General features: G+C 39.2%; 1 protein-coding gene across 2 annotated transcripts in view; it reads right to left on the bottom strand.

Annotated features, from left to right (window-relative positions):
- Positions 1-5,554: 5,554 nt before the first annotated feature.
- The window catches only part of NFXL1 (nuclear transcription factor, X-box binding like 1), a 100,199-nt gene continuing 84,417 nt past the window's right edge, over positions 5,555-21,336 (bottom strand). Inside the window, exons 18-20 of one of the 2 annotated variants that reach the window (XM_084856851.1) lie at positions 18,972-19,058; positions 16,645-16,698; positions 5,555-13,273 (exon numbers count right to left, since the gene is read on the bottom strand). In XM_084856851.1, the coding sequence (XP_084712977.1) occupies positions 13,100-13,273; positions 16,645-16,698; positions 18,972-19,058 (315 nt within the window). In that variant the 3' untranslated portion in view covers positions 5,555-13,099. The remainder of the gene's footprint in view (positions 13,274-16,644; positions 16,699-18,971; positions 19,059-21,336) is intronic. The other variant, XM_084856850.1, reaches the window with a different exon arrangement.

Raw genomic sequence — 21,336 nt, 5'->3', positions numbered from 1 at the left:
CCCAATGGGTTCTTAACAGTTACATAAAATCCACGGGTCCCCCCCCCCTCCTTTTTCGTTTTTGTCCAAGGATGTCACACAACATAAGCATAGGAAGCACAATATTTTGGACCAAGGAAAATATCAACTTTCCCCCAAATAGCAGATTTGTTGCCATTGTGATCGCTATGAGGAATGTGGCTACTTTTATTGCCATGACACAGTGTTCAAATATAATTAATACAGTAGTAGGCAACTTCTTTGACAAGTGTACACAAGTCTAATCTATAAATTCACATCCTTTCTGTGGCACTGTAAGACATGTACAGTTCCGTAGGCTTTTGAGAACGTTTTACATGTTGCTTCCTGAGACAGGGAGGAAGTACTAGTACAGTGCTGAATAAGCAATACTCTCATACAAGTATGCACAGCTCCCTCTTAGTATAAATATCTCCCCCAATCTTCCGAAACTACACATTTCCATACTCCACTGTTGCATGATGATGCAGGTTTTTAATGTTTTTGTATGGAGAGAGGGGCAGGGTGGGAGGGCAGGGCTGTCTTATGGCTTTGTAACTTGAAATGAGACCAGTGGCAATATCACACAAAAACGAAGTGCAGTTATAAGCCTGTTGTATAGAAAAACCCTACATCAAGCAGAAACCACTTGAATCCATTTAAGGCCATCCATTCACTCCAGCTCCAGTATAGGCATCAAACCCTTCGGAAACCTTTGACGTAACTTGAAGTAAAAATGCCCTGCGGCTGGATTCATTAAGAACCCCTGTAAGGGAGATGGGTGGGTGCGGGGGGGACCCACTGTAAGACTGAAATGCATCACTTGTGAATTATGTTTTTGGGGTGGAGACTGAACAAGGAAGATACGTTTTTAAAATACTGTGTACATTCTGCATTACAGATGCAGGAAAAAATTAAATATTGGTTTAATCATTACTTGAAAAAATGGCCTCTGAGATATTTATTTACTAAATTCTTATTTATTAAATGCCTAATATAATATATTTTTCTAGGCATTTTACAATGATGATAATGATACAAAGTAGATATAAGCTCTTGCTCATCAGTATAACTTGAAAAATGGAGGAGGACAAGAAATCAAAGGAAAGAATAAAGCACCAGGAAGGTACTGAGACAGTACTTATTCTCTCAAAATTTTGTTAATAAACAAAAAATAAAACTCTCATTTGTTCTCTCTGGCTTTTCATTGAAAAGGTTTTATGGTATTTGCTGCTGTTAGATACCTGAAATAGTATTTTATTTCAACTGGTTTATTTTACCATTATTTAAATGTACTATGCTTTTTTGACTTTGCATTATACTATTTTTATATTGTAAGCCACCAGGGTTGACTCTCCTATGAAACAGGGTGAGAACATTGCCTCAAGTGGCTGGCTGCAAGAGGTGGTGAATCACATTCCTTCATCTACTGCCTGAGGGCCACCTGTTGCCACCACAACTGGCTCCCTCACTCTCTGGCTGGCTGCTGTAGCTAATGCTGCTTCCTAGCTGCCATGGAGTGTCACTGCTGTTTGCTGTGCAGTATACTATTTCCTGGGCCCAATACTTCACTCTGAGGAAAGACTACTCAAAGCAAGACATGGGGTGAAAACTCTAGAGAGCTATGTCAGCCATGTTCCTTTTTTTATTTATTATGTATTATTACATCTATATCCTACCTTTTTTCCTCTTGCAAGGAACCCAAGGAGCTTACACAGTCCTCCTCTCCATTTTATCCTGACAATGACCCTGTGAGATAGGTTAGACTGAGAGTCAGTGACTGGCCCAAAGTCACACAGTGAGCTATATGACCAAGTGGGGTTCTAGAATCTAGATCTCCCGAGTCCCAGTCCAACACTCTAACCATTACATCACACTGGTTCTCCTGCTGTGTCAAAGTAGCCAGGGGAGGTGGGCACTCTCCAGAGCCACAACAGGAAAATGGCTGTTAAGTTTGCTGGTCTGGCCACCCAATGTCTTGTTCTAAGGGGTTCTTCCTCAGAGCAAGTAACGGTAGGCAAGGTGTGGCCACAGAGACCACCTGTGCTATGGAAGAATCGCTCAGAGTGAGGCATCAATAGGTGTGATCACTCATGCTGCCACCACTAACAGAGTAGAAAAAGGGTGGGCAGGAGAGAAGGCAGTAGCAGATCCTTCTATATCAAGAGGTGATATCACATCTTGCACTGGGCCTGTAAGCCACCTTGGGAAGACCATGGTGTGTGTGTATGCATGTGGTCAACTTCATTTCCATATGATCTTACCTGTATGCAATCCACCTAGTATTTCAGTTCATAAAAATTATCTCATATTTAGTATAGCCAAAGTTGGTCTTTCACCTAGTCTATACCAAGTTGAGTAATTAATAAACTGAGTCCTGTTTGGGGGGGATTTCTACACTTTCATCTGTCCGTCCCATAGTGGTTTATAACTGGTAATTTTATTCATAAGCACAATAAGCACCATGCAGTTTGGGAGGCAGAAAATGTGGCATCTTTCAAGTGCCTCCTAAAAACACGCCTTTTCACCTAGACTTCCCTGGGGTGTAACTGCTGTTGGATTTTACTTTGGTTTTACATGCTGCTTTTAAACATTTAAAGTGTTATGTTTGGTTTTATCAAGTTGTATATGATGGTTTTAATTGTTGTGAACTGCCCAGAGAGCCTCAGCTGTTTGGCAGTATATAAATGTAATTAATAATAATAATAATAATAATAATAATAATAATTTTAAAAGTATCTTTTTTCCATTGATCAATTGATGGTATATGAGCTGTTCACCAAGGTTTTGCTAACATAAATATATGCTGCAGTTAGCATATATGTTACCATCACAACATAGTCTCTGGTCTTTAATATGTCCCAACAATATAGTTGCAGGACTTAACTGTAACTCAGAACATGTAATTCAATAGGTACTGAAGATGATTTATTCCGATATTATCTGGAGTATATATATGAGCAAAAGTCTGCCTTCTGCTCCTACACTTCTAACACACATCTGTTAACAATGGAAACATTTTAGATTATTTTTCTGGTTTATAATACTACATGTAAATGATTTTATAAAAATGTTATTTTCAATTCACATCTAATATTTATCTAAGACAATTTGTACATACATATTTCCATTGATCCATTGATACTGTTATATTAAATGCTCTTTCCCAATTCTGTTTAACTGCTTTAGTTCCACTATTACCTGTATTCATTAATATTTTATATACTTAAGATCATAATCCTTTTTGTAGCCTGGAATTAATTTTTTTTCAAAGGAGGTATACATTCTAGACATATCTACCCCTCTAGATACTTCCTAAATATAGCTTCTAATCTACAAATATTGAAAGAATGGAAAATTGAGATTAATATTTTATGTGTTAGTTGAGTATATGAAGAAATAGTTTCTTGAGAAATAAAATACTTGAATTTTACCAAGTCACCTTCAGACAAAACTTAATCATGTCATGGTTCCTTTGCCTTCTGAAAGCCAATACTATTAAGGGCCAAGGGAGAGATTCCAGTGCCAAAATATAGATATAGGTCTGTATTTTCTCAAATTTTAACAACTGTGCATATGTTATGCTGTCCTCTCTTGCTTTCCAGATGACTAAACCAGATCCAGTCTGCTGACAGGAAGACCATAGTCTTGAAAAGTGGCTAAGAAATATGTTAATTAAATAAATAAAACAATAGGCTTCAATAGGATGCAAAGAATAAGGATTTATCCCATTTGTAATATACTTCTGTAGTGCAAACCACATTCATCATGAACAATTCCCAGTATCCTTCAGCAACTCCTTAAAAGAAGGATAAATATTGACTTTGAAAATACTCTCAGGAAAATGTAATTTATTAACTTAGTTTCTGGCCTTATTCCCTTGATAATTTGTCTTCACTACAAAATTGTTGACAAAACGTCAGGCAAAATTGCAACTGTACAGGATAACACTTAACAGTAGTAGATGCTTTAGAAATGTTTAAAGAGTCAAGAAAAACACTTTCTGCATAATTTCATATTACTTCGCTGTTCTTTGCTGTTCTCAGAAACCCATACTGAGCATTTTTTACTATATCCATGTTACCTTCACAACGGGTAAGTTAGGTTCAGATACAGTAAGCTTCATAGTTATGACAAGCAAGCAACACCACACTGGTTTTCTTAGGCTAAACAGATAGTTTGCTTGTCATTGAAATAAAGGTGGTTAATGGATGAACAGATTAAATTTGAGAAGAAATTGGAAGCAAAAAAAATGTTTTTGGTTTACTTAAGTCATTGGGGTGATGAGCATGGTCTATGGAATGGTAGCCTAGAATGTGGTGAGAAAAAAACATACCTGTTGGCTATGAATATGAGAAAACCTCAATATAGCAATTATCCCTAACGAATCAAGGGAGAAGCACGAACAGCCAGTGTAGCTGTTACACTAGAGGAAGATAGGTTCTTTGGGGAGAGTCAGATGTATATTCAGTGGCCACTCTCTATACATTTGGCTTATCTACAATGAGAATTAATGAGCCATGCGGGTGGGGTAGGGGGACGACAAACAAGATGATGAGTGCAGACTGAATACAGTATTGACGTAGATGCAGACAGTTCTCCTACTACACATTACTCCTGGTACTACAGCAGTAACTTCCCTGCGTGTTCTCCTGCTTTATTAGCAAAGCTCCAATGTCATGAAGTTCCCATATATAAACGAAGAATGCCTCCTACACTTGTAGTGTTATTAATAGTTATTTCTCTACAACCCTAGTGAAATTGTTACACCAGCTGTAGTAATAGGAAGAATGGCTGATGTCTGCACTAAAGGTTTGTAATCATGAATATCCACTTTTTGAATATCAGGGAGGCCAATGCAGGGAGACCAATGAATATCTCAAACGAAATATATTACCAAGTTCTTTTATGATTTTTGCATATGTCTTTAATATGTTCTTTAAAAGAAACCCAGTGGAGGCATGTCATTAAAAGCAAGTGAGGTAGTACAAAATGCCTTCCTACTTGCCCAGAGTCCCAAAGAGCTGCCCAGAGTTCAACATAGCAAGAGCCCAGATTCTCTCTATTCTGTCCCATCAGTCAGGACACTTGCTGAAGTTGCTTTGCTGCAGTTGCACCATCAGATGTCCATTCTGGATGTTGCTGCACATGTACCTTAGTTTCTTCATGTGGCTTGCCTCCTCTCCTGTCCCGAATGGCCACCTATCACCTAAACCCCCCCCACCAAATCTGTTTTCAGTGAGATTGCCTCAGGGAGGACATTGGTGATGACCACTCACTATTTTCCTCTAGTCTTTCTATGATTGGTTTCCTGTAGCCAAAATATCCAAAATTTCATGTCCTAGTGGGGCATCCTGAATGACACCCTCAATCAATCTGGATGCTTGCTGGTGCAGTTCAAACTTTTGTTCAGTGCACCAACTACTGGCCAAGAGGAGTGAAGACCTGAGTCCACACAATCATGTCCTGAGTGCATTTGAGGGAGAGAGCAGTGATGGGGGGGAGAGAGAAGGGGGGGAATCTTATTTTAAAATTTATTAAAGGAACCTGTTTGTGGGGGTGGGCGGGGGGAGAGGAGAAAGAATTATTTTTAAAGTGATCAATAGAATCTGGTATGAAGGAAAAGAAAATATGAAGTTGATCCATTGTAATAAGAATATTGATTAGAATGAATTTTTAGGAGAGGTGAAATGGGATTTGCTGCCTTGGAACTGCTTTGTTGCCTTACACACAATTTCTTGGGCTAATTACTGGCCTCTAAACCCCATCAGCTTGACTTCTATAAAATGGGTTTTGGAAAATGCTTCATTGCCATTTTGGCCTGGCTGAACAGCTTTGCTGCCTGGGAACTGCTTTGTTGCCTTGCTCTCTTTGTCATGGGAAAGTTATCGTCATTATTTCCATCCCTAGGACCTTCCAGTGTACAGCAGAAGATGTGGACAAGGCAAAGGTTGTTTCCTGGGGTAGGACAGTCAATACCATATTCAGTGTACTGAATAAACTCTGCCATTATCCTCTGATTCAGACAACAGTCTCCCAGCTTAATCTCCATCTCCCAAGTCTAGCAGAAGTCAGACTGCAAAATCAGGTGGGGCCTCTTTAACAGTATAGTCATCTCCTCCAGAGATGGAGCTGACTACATTACAGGTCTATCAGCCTACCTAAGGCTTCAGTTGGCTTTAGCAACCTGCTGAGACAACATCTTCATATTGTCTAAGTAGGAGAGAGCTCCATCTAGCAGGGCTCATCTGGAGCCAACCAAGGTTCTGTTTTCATCTACCTAAGAAGGCTTCTGCCTTGACATTGCCTGTTGTACCTTAAGCTGACCTTGCCTACTGTGACTTTACCTGCTTTTATTAGATTCCAGCAGACACAACTGGCTTTCCCATCAGCCTCAAGTAATCACAGAATGGAATAGGTACTGGTCTCTGAGACTGACCACTTTTCCTGCTATGAAATAGGTTTTTACGAATGTTTTGTTGCTGGTGCAAGTTTCGTTTTATGTTCATTTTGATACCTGGAGCAGGCTCCAAAACTTTGTAGAATCTCTATTCTTAGGAAACCTACACTTGTTAAATATCTGCCTCTCCTGCAGACAAGGTGGTAAGTCTACTTGTTCCTGTAAGTGTACAACCTGAGGCATCTTTCCAGACTACATGGTAGAAGCAAAATTGCCAACTTTTTTTTTTTTTTTAACTAGTTCTGCTTATTCTGACCCCTGGCTTCTACTGATCTTGTCTTTGACTGCTGTTAGCTGTCTGCCATCTGCCCCACTAGGCCCAATGGGAACCCACTGCCACTAGTGAAACCTGAATCAATTGGGAACGAGAGAGACCAAATTTAAGTAACATTTTTTTTAATGGATCCACATGTAAGAGATATCCTATTTGCAGGGCTAAAGAGAGCTTCGACTATTGGACGGTATACAAATGAAATGAAATAAATACATACATACATGCATGCATACATACATACATACATACAAGTAACCAATAGCTGCAGACAAAGGAAGATATTATTCTATCATTTTATTTTGTGCTTGGTCTGCTCAATGATAATTTTGTAACAAGTTTCAGCACTTCAAGAAAATTAGTTAGGTGAATCTAGTCAGCTTTTTATGTGTATTGTATTGCTCATTCTCTAGGATCAACATAGCAACCCACCAATGAGAATTTAAGCATCTTCTGAAAGAACTAAAAAAGAACAACCCCTGCTTTTCTTGGTACTGTAATTTTGCTGGCATCAGTTTAGCACCAACAGTGCAGTATTCCTGATCTCATCTAAAGGGAGGGGGTAGAAAGGGAGGGGGTAGACTTGCTTCAGGATACTGTTGTTCATCCTTACATCTGAAGGCACTATCAGTGTGTCTCCTATCAAGAACAGTTGGGAGAAGCTCTGCTCAGGCTATCCTATGAGGCAAGTCCTTTTCTTTTGTGAACTCCAATTATCTGGAATCCCATTCCTACATAAGTTTATGTCCAGAAGAACCATCCAAGGCATTAATGTTTACTATACACAAGCCCCAATACATTTCAAGTCCGTGTGTTCTTTAGGGGAAAAAAATTAAAATGAAGGATTTGAGTTTTGGAAAGTGTAGATCTTGTTTGAAAAGTGGCATGAATTTCTGACACACTTTTATATTTTGAAGTTATTACAGTAATGGGAATTGTTCATATTCAACATTTAAATGCCTCTTTAGATGCCCCAGTCCAGAGAAAAAAATTGTCACATTTTAATGCCACTGAAATGAAATAGGAGTTAAGCACAGGCAACTTTGCTTTGACTGGGCCTTTCCCTTTTGTACCTGGTTTATTAGTGCCACCCTCATGTTTTTCCAAAATTATTCTGTGCCCCAGTTTTCCGGCATTTTTCAAGGCTACAGTGCCTTGCTAGTCTAAATTTGGTGGACACCTTGTGCTTTTCATAATGTAAATTTGTAAATGAGGCAAGAAGTGCCATGATGATATATTATGCCAAGATGTTGATGTTGATTTTATGCAACACACTGTTCGAGATGTGTGTAAGTTTTATATTGCATACATTATATATTGCATAAGCTTTATGCAATTATTTATGTGATTATTTTCCTTTAAGCTGCCTCAGACTAATTTTAAAGGAGACAACAGAAACAAGTGAGAACTGCAACAAAATGTTGCAGTGTATTCCCACCCTTAAAAGAAATGTTCCTATTTATGACTGCAGGAAGCCTATAATAGGAGCCTTATAGTGCTGCTCAGATCTCTGGCGTGGCGGCAGGGGGACATATCCCTAGTCAAGTTTCACTCCTATCATGTGAGGATAGACCTGCTGTGCTACATGGCACTAGGGAGCTCAGGTTTGGGGTTGGCTTCCCTGTATATTGTAGGAATTGGAGGGGTTTTTTTAACCTCATAGCACACATCCCCCACAACTTCAGGTTATTTACTCTAAGCTGTTAGGGGCATGAGTTGGCCAATTCTCTTTTCCCCTCCCTCCCTTCCAGTGTCTTCTCCCGCTCCCCCTCAAGTGACATCTTTCATACATCATGGAAGTTCACAGGTCTTTGTCTAGTCTTTTTGAATTTTTGAGATTTTAAAAACAAAATCTTTTGAATTTACAAAGCTATGTACTTCTGCATATATAAGAAGTCCTCCATTATTTTTAGTGTCCCTGCTTTGCTCCCTAGCTGATAGGTCCTTAACCACCCAAGTTCACTATTACAGGAAATGATGCATTAGTATCCAGTAAGTGCTGGTGACACTTGGCATAATTACATTCCGATCACTCACTACTGCAAGGGATGGCTTGGCCAAGGGAAAACATAACATTTATCTAGGGCCAAAATAGTGCTGAAAGAAAATGTGATGACCCATAGGCTAATGCAAGGACAGCCATCTGAACGTTCTACAATGAATGAAGATTTTATGTTTAAACTGATTATTCACTTCTAGATGATAGTTCATCTAGAAAGGCCTTAAATCAGAGGTGTTGAACATGTGGCCCTCCAAGTGTTGTTGGACTGCAACTCCCCTCAGCCCTCATCATTGGACAAATTATTCCAGCATGAGTTATAAAAGTTTCCTAATAAAAGTGATATCACGTAACAGATCTTATACTTTTTACTGGCTTATTTTTAGTCTCTTCAATTTTACCTAGGGCCTAAAAAATTTAAATATACCATCGAAAAGGAATGCCCAAGTGCACAGGTGGCTTAGTAGGATTTAGGAATCATGTATAAGATTTGGACAGAGCTCTTCTTCACATATATTTCAAATTACTGTTTAGCCCACTTGCCATTCATACTGCATTGTCACTAACTACCCATATATCCTTGAAAACTGGTCACAAACCTGTTTAAATAATTATTATCTTTTGTCATCGTGCAGGTATGCAGAACATACAACTGGTGATTTCCAAAGCTCAATATAATGCCTTCAGGATTACTAATTTCCTTTTATTTCCTATTTGTGCAAGTCTAACAGATGAGATGCAAGATGAAATCTAACTTTAGAAGCCACTTCTCATTATTATAATAAACACCCTTTATTTTAAAAGACCCATCAAGTTAATGTAGCAGCCAATATCTTTCCCTTTCCATAGTGCGTCATTGCAATACACACCCTCTCTTGGAGCGATTAAAGATGGTGTCATTTGAAATATCAGTTTGTGAACTTATCATGTGGACAAAATACACTATTAGAAATGCTGCAAAGAATTAAATCCAGCAATTCCCTCTATGCCTTGTCTTTAAACAAATTTAGAGCAAGAAAATAAATGGATATTGGATCTGTATGATTTCAGCAGACTGGCAACAGGAAATGTAAGGAATAAAAGCAGCAGGAATAGCTGTAAAGGCAAACAGAGGGATCAGGATTCTTCACACTCTAAATTCTAAACTGCAACTGTTGAACACACACAGTTTGGCATGTTTCAAACTTGCTTTAAAAAAGCTGAATTCTGAGATATGTAAAAATTGTACAAGTGAAATATATTAACACATTTCCTTATTTTTGTACAAATGTTTTGCTTGTCTCAAGGAGCTAGGAGCCAGCACAGGGAAAAGAAACTCAGTGGCAACACCAGCTCACCACTACCACTGTCTCTAACATCCAAGATTTCACCAACATTGCTTACCCCTTTCAACTCTGCCCAGGACAAAATTCTGTTGTTGTATGAGGAGACACAGAGACCTGGTTTGTATGACGTGACAGCCCACCATGGGTTAATTTACCTACGGCAGCTGTCGCATCATATCTGGTGCCCGCAGGCGCCATTTTTGCATGGCGCCCCATGGGTACCCGGCTTGCCATGTCATGTGAACCCAGATGGCAAGGACTATTTGAGGGTTGTCTAACCCTCAAATAACTCTAGAACAAGCCATGGGTTATCTGAAGGTTGTCTAACCCTCAAACAACCCCTGCCGCCTGGGTTCATGTGACGTGACAAGTGACGGCAAGCCAGATGTACACAATGCAACAGCCCCTGTGAGTAAATTAACCCACTGTGGGCTGTTGTGTCATGCGAACCAGGTCACAGTCTTGGTAGTAGTCCTTGGAACATAGGAAGTTGCCTATAATACCAGGTCAGATTATTTGTCCATCTAGCCCAGTATTGCCTGGCAGTTGCCCTCCAGGATCTCAGGCAGGGCTCTTTTGCATCATGTGCTACCTGGGATCATAGTAACTGAAGAAGCCAGAGATTAAATCTGGGACCTTCTGAATGCAAAACTTGTGCTCCACCTTTGTGGTTCCTCCACCCATCCTTATCAATGGATGGCAAATGTTTCTGAAGGTTTTTAACACTTAAGTTCTGTCTGCTGTTTTCAGTTCTCCCTCAGCTGAATACCCAAAACATGAAAAGAACCAGCCTCTTTCAAATAAAGATACATTATTTTCACAAATTGAAGAAATACAAATGTTTTAATATGAGAGTTGCAGTAGTCTAAACATTTTAGCTCTCCAGTTATTTGTGTCAAATTTGTGTTAACAAATTTCATTAACATTCTCAAGTTCTACGTAAACACATAATACACAGACATACGAGTCAAACTGCTATTGGTTTTCACACAATTGATCAATACTGACAGATGAATTTTCTCTTTTTCTAATAAGGATACAAAAATAAAGGGCTCATGCTGACATAGCTAAGAGTAAAATCTGGCAACATGGAGTAATAGAAATATCCATTATTCATGTGGATAGAAGTCAACTGCTGAGCTAGTTAAGGTTTTAAAAGAACATACAACTGCAGGACGGATCTCTTCAGAAGTTATTTTTCTTTAAGCAACAGAAACACCAAGATAATTTCACTCTTTTGTAAATATAGCAAGTCAAAGGCTGCAACATAAAATCAAGATGATTTTAGAGTTTGCACAGCATACTTCTGATACTCATAACCTTGAACAATGGATATATTCTATGCAAAGATACTTTTGAACTTTGTAGTGTTAATAATCAGATCTGATCCACCATTGGTGATATGTGAAAACATCAGGGTAGTTGTAACATCTGCTCAGGACTCCTACAAGCATTCCTTCCAGACATCACATGGAATGTTTGCCAAAGTTGCAGGACTTGGATTTAGCAAATTCTTATATGGGGTTTATTTACATAGGAAACTGGCCATCAGTTAATATTTAATTTACCACTTTAATTACCAGCATGAGAGCCAGATAAACATGTACTCCCTTTATTTGATGTGACAGTATTCTCTATATAATTAATTACTAAAATAGTTTAGGATTTGAGCAATTATCTTAATCATTCACTTTTGAAAGGTTTGAAGCAAGGCTGCCAGTCTGCTAATAGAAATATCTGCCAGGAACTAGATATTTAAACAACTACTGGGCTTTACACTTTACCTAAGAGCATTGTCTTAATCCAAGATTTTGTATTTTTGTACATATCTTGCACACCTGAATCAAGAATTAACTTGCTACCTGTACATATACTGTATAAGTCTCTTAAATGTGAATGCCACTTTACACAGCAGACATATATACTAATTTATTTAAAGTAAATTTTCTTTCTGAAAACTACTTTTTTAGAGGGATAGGAATATCAGTCCTGGAAAACTGTGGATTGGATCCAGATTTAGGCACACACAGAAGGGCCCTGGTCTGATTTTGGGGGATCCTCCCTTTCCCCTGCACCACAGCCCATCCCATTCAGCAGGGTCCCATGAGCCTCTGTGTAGCATTTTGAGGGGGACTGCTGTGGGGAGGAGGGGAAGGGAAATCTGCTTCTGTCAGGCAGAGTTGCACATGCCTAGATCTGGATCCAACCCTATGACTTCAAAGGACAGCAAAAAAAGAAAGAATTTGGAGTAAAAGTCATATATATAATTGGCTATTTGCATGTCATCACTGTTGAGAGTTGTCTATGGGAAAAAGCTAAAAAAAATGATTAAGTTTTGCTCTTTATGGTCTTGGGGGTATGGAACACTTGAATTATATTAGAAAAGGTAGAATTTCTATGGAGCAGGAGTAGATTTATGTTCCAAGACCTACATTCATGCAGCTAAATGAAACATTAAAACATTTTCTATTCAGATAAAAGCCTAATCCACAACTCAGCTAAAATAATGTTCTTGCATTTGATGCAAGTACTGTAAACCAAACAAGGGTATTCTTTGCACACAGGGGTGGGTGGGTGTGCTAAAGCAACTGCATCTAGTATTGGGGCTCTGTGTGCAGTGACTCCTGTGGGATTCAAGTTTCATGCATCCTTTGATAGATAGTGGACGTGGCCATCCATGGCAGTCCCAAATCATCTGTTTCTTTCATCTACCCACCAAGAGGTGAAAAGCACCATTAAAAATAACTACATGCATGGAAATCCTCACACATAACATGATATATGGATGCTCACAGGAACAGGTCTTGGTGGATCTCACTCAATGAGACATTTTAAAGAATCCGGCACAATTACTTAGGATTGATGGCATGTGTATTTTGGGGGTAAGTATAAAGACTGGGGTTGGGTTGGGTTTTTTTCCTAGATGAACAGAGGAAAATTACTAAAAACACAACTGAACATTAAATCCTAATTTATACCATAACACATTATAGCAGTTAGCTACCCTATAATCATACTAAGGCGAGCTGAAATGAATATTAACATTTTTAGTCATTGTAGGCTATGAACCACGCAACCATTATGACTGCAGCTCCACATACTGGCAGCACAATCATGTTTTTATATTTTTGCCATACAGATTTTTCAACTTCAACCTCATCCTTTTTTCTCTTGTTCTTCCGACGTCCTTTTAACCTGTTCTCAAAAGCCTCCAGTTCAGCCTGGACAAGAAGAAAACAGAAAAATAGTTATGAAAAGTTATGATATTAAAATGGTACGGAAAAATGAAACATAGTATTATTTTTGTTCAACTGTGTCTCAAAATAGTGTGTGAAAAGGTTCATTTATATGCATGGTTCAGTAGTTCTGTGGCCTAAGTTGGATGAGATCAGGTGTTTAACAAATGATACCATATGTGCTAAAGTATCTATACTAACTCTTGCCCTGCCCACAAAATCCACATACTGGAAAGATAAGCACACCTGCATAGACACAAGTTTTCTATAGAGCATTCAGATTACGACAAACTCTTAAGAAATAAGGTTGATGCCTTATTTAACTAAAATGTTAGTCTATATGGCACTAAGGAGATAATTGTTCCCCTGCTGATTATCAAAGAACATGACACAATGCACTTAATTTCTGCTGCACAAGTGCTGTAAGACAAATGGGTAAAAAAGGAGTTGAAACAAAGTTCTTTATAATCTTGGGGTAGGCAACTGATGTCTGCGAGTTCTCATTAGAATCTTGAGAATTAAAACTTTAATTTAAATAAAAATGCATTCTAGTGCTCATGGAGAGTAGTTTGAAGAGACAAATTTCTAATACTGTTTTCTAAACAAGCTGCTAAACGAGTTCAAGGACTATTAAAGGGAGAGGGATCCTTTCATCAGGGCATGTACTCATGAAGCACCCTCTTAAATATACACTATACTACATTTGCTTAACTCTTACCACTGTAGACAGGCTTTAGTATTTTATGATGCTACCATACTAACTGTACTTACTCCTTATGGTGCGCTTTCGTTACATTGCTGATCTGAGTGGTTGTCAGAGTTCAGGGGGGAAAATGGCAATCACCAGGCTTGAGGACTTAAATTCACTCCCCTCTCCAATAAATATAGAAAATGATGAATAGAATAATTTACAAATGTGATTTGGAGATCATTAGGAACAATACTGTACCAAGGCTTTCAGGCATATACTGCTGAACAGGAGATCAAATAGCTCATTCATTCAGAATTACTTAAGGCTGGCCCTGATTGTACCATTTTCATCCTCTGGCCCAAATGGTTTAAAATAAGACCTGCCTATCTAGCCAGCATAGAAGACTGGAGATCTTTGGTCTGGTTGACACTCTTCATCCATCTCACGGTTCCCTCTGGCTTTGCCAACCTTCATCTTACACATCCAGCCAATCAGAAGACTCCAGCTCACCACCACTCTTTCATTCCTCTCAGTGAATCTTGATTCCCAGCATTTGCACTGCCAATCTATTCACATCTTTTCACTAAACCAGAGGGCACAGGACTCCTTCTCTATTGCATGCCTTTTCATTATACTTTGGGGAACCTTTGTCTTTTCTTCTCATCTAGAATCAGGCCCTCTCTCAGTGATATTCCTGTACAACAGAATTATACTAAGGTGGCACTAAGAAGCCAAAAGTCTCTCTCATATAGTCCTACTTCAAATGTTTTATTACAGAAAGTTGCCTATGGCCACCCACTGATGAAGCATACTGTGAAAGACAAACCTCTAAAGCATGTTGAAAGTGTACATTTTTCTGAAGTGATTTCGAAACACACGCCGTTTAGGCTGTAATTCTACCAAAATGTTATACATTTTTCTAATTAGTGTATTTGAAGAATCAAAGCACATCACTTATCCTGAACACATTAAATCATTTCTAAGCTTACTCCAGAGGCATATATTTATACTTGAAGAGTAACCTTTATGTGGTGTGTATATACAGTTTGCAAGAGAGAGTTTCCCACCTTGACCCAAAGAAGAGACACTTAATACCAATTTGCTATGAGTAACTTGAAGAGGGAGAGAAAGAGCATTTAGAAGCCATGATTTAGTATAGCATACTGTTCTTGTTGATTTGGGTTGCATACTTCCACTAAATAGGAGTTATTTTAAGAACAAGATGCCTGACAATTCCCTTCTGGAATACTAAATGTGCAGACCTTGATCAGATAACAGCAAAAGCATTTAGAGGCAAGAATTTTTGCAAATACATTAGACACTTCAATTTTTTAAAAATGTAATTATTCAATAATATTTGGCAAACACAACACATGGGCATTGCCCTTTTCCAATCACTGCAGCTGCATATCAGTATTATCTTGCACCACTGTAAATGACATCCTTTCATTTTGTGATGAAAGACCCTTTTGTAATGCATGCAGAAAGAAGCTTGGCAGCTGGGCAACAGTAGCCGAATTTGTTGTGGAACATTTAATCAAAACCTGAGTGTTGATGTATAAGCCATATTTGATCACAGTGGCTATATTTGCATATAACAATGCCAGGGGTGCAGAAGGCCTTATTAAATGCACCCCAAACAGGTGCCCTGACCCACCAACCCCCGCCAGTTGTAATGCGTCTTCTCTCTGCTCCCTCTCCCAGCAATCCTCATGCAAATTGCTCTTTTCTTGTTGCTTCTATCAGCAATGAAATAGCAATCTGTATCAGGATTGCTAGGATATGTACATGTGTGGGGCCCCCAACCCAGCATCACATGTAACCCTCAGGGCTGAAAAGGTTGTGCACCCCTGCACTAAATCATGCTTTAGTGCTATGTGGATAAGCCTGCATGAGCCTAAGCACAGCAGTGGGCTCACACACTTCCTCATCTTGTCCTGCATGGCCAGAAGGAGGGCTTCTTCAGAGATTAGTTTCATTTTCAAAGAAACTTAGTATTACATTCAAATCAGGAATGCTGGTTTAAAACAGACAAGCCAGCTTGGGAACCCATGGTTTGGAGGTGACTTGTTTAGAAATTGATTGAGGCATATTTTCAACTAGAATCCCTAGGTCTAACATAGAATCACAGAATAGTAGGGTTGGAAGGGGCCTATAAGACCATCGAGTCCAGCCCCCTGCTCTATGCAGGAATCCAAGTCAGAGCATCCCTGACAGATGGATTTAACAGAAGACCTGGTCCTCTTAGCCATGCAGAGAAGAGGAGATGCTTTGCCAGAAGTTGTTTAGATATGGAGTGGTATATAAATGCTGTAACTAAATAAACAAGTTGTTGACACTCATCCACATAGCAGGTTTAGTGTTATCTGCTAACTGGGACAGCGTAATGCAATTTGGTGATGGTGGCCAACACCACTTGGGTTTCAGTCATTAATTATAACAGATTTCTTAAGGCCAGAGACCTAATGTACATATGTAACTTCAGGTCAGGCATCCAAATGAGATTCATATCAATGAAACAAAATCACTTAAAAATGTGAAAGGTAGTTTACTAAAGTTGCAATTCTGCACTCAGTTAGCTTCAAAGAAATTAAAGTAGGATTATAGTCCAAGATAATCTTAAAAGTCTTTTTCCAGTGGAATAGAAGAAGAGGAGGACGAGTACCTGTTGCCTTCGTTTTTCCTCTTCAATAGCAGCTCTGGCCTCTGCCTCTTTCATCTGTGTGAATATAAAATACTTAACACATACACAAGCTACAACCTACTGCAGAAACACTGGCTTTGAGAAAATCACTGAACTTTCAACTCAGAGTAACTGTACGAAGAAGATTACTACTGTAAAACACTTTTAAAAAAATATGTACTGTGTTTTTAAATGGTAAGAAAGTTATTTAATGAAGCTGAGGTCATTCCCTCCCAGGTTTTCCTGTCACTCACTTTCACATAAAGTTAGAGCCTTTCCATGTGATCAGTCAAAAACTGCTCCAAATAAATTTAAGCCTTTGGAATGACAATACATCTAAATCAAGTCTGCATGTCATAGACTGGGACAGAATATCTCATGCAGCTCAAATAGCTGAAAACTTTGTTAGATCCTCCACATCTTGCAGTAGTGAATTCCATAAGTTAATTTTGTGTTGGGTGAAGTAATTTTTTTTGGTCCTGAACCTACTATTAGTCAATTTCCTTAGGTTCTAGTCCCAGTTTCTAGTATTATTAAAATTACTTTCCACTGATTATCATTTATGATTTTATAAATCTTGATCTGTTCTCCTCTTAAGATGTATTTTTTCAAAGTCCCAAAAAGCCAAAAGCTCACGGGACAGGTGCTATAATTCCATAATTTTAGTTGCCCTTTTTTAGTTTCTTCCAGATTTATTTTATGTGCTTTAAAAGGGCTGATGACCAGAACTGCACAAAATACTCTACATGTAGTAGTACCATAAAGTTATAAAGGTGTTCTGATTCTTGCCATTTTATTTTTGATCCCTTGAAAGTCCAAGTACATAACAACTATGGATCACTCCTTTCTACATAGTTGTAAACACGAGTTTATCGAGACCAGATGTTGCTCAGCAGATACAGTATTGGTAAGGTCTATTTTTTAAAATACATTCAATATTTGTCCCCCTAATAATATTTTCCACCAATTTATCCGCCACAGAAATTAGGTATAGACGTTTCCAAGATTCCACCCCCATCCAGATCTTTTTTTAAAATTTATTTTAACTTGTGTTACGCTGGCTACCTTCCAGTTCTCTGGAAAGGAAGCTACTTTAGTGATGAATTCTATATTATCAGTTAAAAGACGCCTACTTTGAAAAAAAAATGCAACACGCAATGATGTGGTATTTGGTTATCAGTAATACAGCGCTGAGTGAACATGAGCAAAGCGTACAGAATGAATGAGAAACAAGAGCACAATTGTGTGCAATAAAACTGGGCAAAAACTGCCTTGGGCACTGCCATGAATATAATTTCCTTTCAAAATTCTTCCCTTATAGTCTTCTTCACTCTCCTTCTCTATCTAAACCAAACAAATGCAGTGTTGCAGACATACCTAACTATTCCTTCTTCACATTCCAACTTTCTTCCTTCCCCAAAATACTGGTAACATCTCCATAGTCCACTCTCACACACTGCCACACTTCAAGGGGGACCCAAACCCAGACTCCCCCAGCTCAAACACACCCCATCTTGCAACCCTTACATACTGTAAAAAAGTAAGCTCCATGTGCTCTTTGAACATGGTAGTGTACTTATGTTGTACATGCTCTTTCCTATATGGTAATGATAACTGTGTAGCAAAGTAGCCTCCTAAGGGCCATGGTGCACAAAATTGGCATGAATAATTGCTGGCAATGGGTCTTCTCAATGGTAGCACCCTTCCTCTAGAATGACTTCCCCTCTGAGATACATCAGTCACCAACAATCATGTGTTTTCGATGAATATTAAAAACGTATTTGTTTATCCTGGCTTTTCCCAACCATTAATTTGTCTAAGGGTGGAATCTTATCTATGTTTAGGCAGAAAAAAGTCCTACAAATACCAGTGTGCCCTGTTGGCTAGGGATACTGAGAGCTGAAGGACTTTTTTCTATCTAAACATGCATAGGGTTGCACCCTAAATGTTGTTGTGCTTTTATAATGTTGTATTGTTTTATAATTTGTAAACCACTTCGGGATGGTTTACATTCAGGAAAATGGGAAGCAATATATAAATATTCTAAAATAAATACATAAAATAAATGAATCATTCTAACACAACACATAGCGGCTCATAGTATTAATGGTTTTCACAAACAGCAAAACAATTACAAACTTTCCACATCACATACAAAAAAGCAAGTTTAACATGTAACAGCTGTTGATCATGAATATCTGATTTAACTGCATTCTATTTCTAGTACGATAATCTTAGAAGATAATTCTGTGCTCATTTTTCTCTTTTGAAGCATTGAGAATAGATTATAACCACAAGAGGCAAATTACCTCAGAAGCTTTCCGTTTCATTTCCTTGCATACTGTGTCACATTCTAACGAAACCTGGCCTTCACGAACCTTACTGCACAGCAGCTCCTAGAAGCAGAGTCCAAGTTTTAAAAAAGATATTCTTACATTATGGCTTTTTTTTTCATACATCTGATTGCTAGACATCCATTTCTAAACATGTGTTTCCTATAAACAAAACTAAATTATCTCTTGATATTTAGTTTACAAACCATTTTATTCCATAGCGATGGTAGCACAAATAAAATCTCTGTCATCAGAAGTTGCTCTCACACACTAGCATATACTGATGTCACAAGTGTCTTGTAAGACGGACATGCGCACTTGTAAATGGCTTTGGGGGATGATCAAATGGGTACCTACAATAAAAGTATAGGATTGGGGGGTGGGAGAGAACAGGGGAGGAAAACTGCTGTCCCTCTGGTGTTAGGATAGGAAGGTAACCATTCCTCTTATTTTATTTATTCATTACATTTCTATACTGCCCATTAGCTGGAGCTCTCTTGCTAGAAGAGGAGGGCAAAATGGCTTAGAGTGTGCAACAGAAAGGAACATTGCTTCTTATCATAAAGATTACTTCTGGTTGGTGTGTGGGAAGCATACAGGACAGGTTTCATCATCCTTGTCAAGCTTTTTAAAATCCATTTCCTTCCTGATGAAGCTCCACCCCAGTTTTGTTTCATATACAAGGCTGAGAGAGAGGGAAGCCTTTTTGAAGAATAAATACCACTATCAAATCCTGAAGTGAGGCTTGAGACAGTTAAAAAAAAGGGGGGGGCTTAGAGACTGAGTGCTCAGGAGGCTCATGTGTGGTATTTAAACTGAATTGTTGCAATAGCAGCTGGTAGAAAGAAAGGTGCTGGTAGCACCTTTCTACCAGCTGCTAGAAAGTGCTGCGTGGTATGTCCTGTAAGCTATCTCCTAGGGTTAGGCAACATAATGCCTATGGGCAGCAATGTGCCCCCAACACTTTCCTTGCTGCCCACCGATACACTCTACTCCTCCTAATTTTTATTTTAAATATATTTTTATATTTTCTTACTGGCAGCTGAGATTGCTTCTAAGTAAAGTGGAAACCTCTAGTTTTGGCCATCTTAATTTCCTATGAATGTTTCTGGGCAGGTTACTTGTCCTTTGTGACTAGCCATGCCAACCCATGGCAGTCATTTTATGTTTCTCAAATTTCAAAATATGCCCATGGGTCCCAAAGGTTGTCTTCCCCTGCTGCTCTCTGCACACCAATCAGAAGTATCCTTTACAGTAAAAACCAATGTTTCTTTCTTTGTTGGTGTGTTGTGATAGCTGTGGAAAGCATCCTTTAATTCTCCCCTAACGTGTTGTGTGTACTCCCCCCCACCCCAGAATGGCAACGCAGTTATAAGAGTGCCGTTAGAATATGCTGAAAGGTGTCCAACAGATGCTTTGCTAAACATGAACCAAAGTTACGCCATGTCTGTATGCTAGGCCATCCTGCCTTAGCTCCACAGTCTGTGAGAAGCAGATTGCAGCCTGTCAGCAAAATGTCCAGGGGATTGCTAGGGAGTCACAGCTCGCAGCCTATGCTGAGAGCTGATAACATTGTACTCTGTGTTCCAACTCAGTCTCAACTGTTGGCAGACTTCCATCCCTGTCCAAAGAGAACATCCAGCTCCTCTCCAGATAACAGGGCGTGTGTGTGTGTATGCCTTCATGTAATGTGTCTACTAGAGCATGGCTAGAGTTCTTCTATATGTGACGTATTTCGCTGTATAAAAGCCCATCCCACTGGACACTCAGGGCTCTCTGCCCCTTTGCTGACAGAGTGCCTTGCTGGTCACGCAATAAAGCGCTTTCAGATCCAGAGTCTTACCCATGTCTAGCATGATCCATTGTCCGGCTAGAGAACGAACAGGTGAGCGTGTTCCGCTCCCACAACAATAGCCTAGGTGGGTTAGTGTGGCTGTTATTCACTGAGGGAGCACCTGTTGTAGCACTCTCCTTCCAAAGGGAGCCTCTGCTGAGGCATGCATGTCTAGTTTGTAATGGCAGGCAAATGTGTTGGCTGAGGACCCAAGCAGCAGCCTGGCTGACCTCTGATATTGGTGCATTTAGGGAGAAGGCTGCCAAGTAAGCAGCTAACCTCTTGGAATGTTTGTAGGGTACTGGAATGGGCTGTGATTGGTACACTAGCATGACACATGCTTGATCGAGCTGGCTATGGTAAGTGTAGAGACCCTTTCCCCCATGGAGTAAAAGAAGCCAACAAGGATGTCCATTTGCCTAAAGCAGGCTGCGCAGTGGCTGTCTGATCGGAGGGCTCCGCGGATGTCCAGTTTGTGCCATAGTTGCTCAAATAGGTGGGGGCACA

Source organism: Heloderma suspectum, chromosome 5 (assembly GCF_057233095.1).
Source record: "Heloderma suspectum isolate Gila_16-S chromosome 5, 16-S_ref, whole genome shotgun sequence".
In the NCBI taxonomy this organism is placed as follows: domain Eukaryota; kingdom Metazoa; phylum Chordata; class Lepidosauria; order Squamata; family Helodermatidae; genus Heloderma; species Heloderma suspectum.
This window is presented reverse-complemented; position numbering and strand designations above follow the sequence as displayed.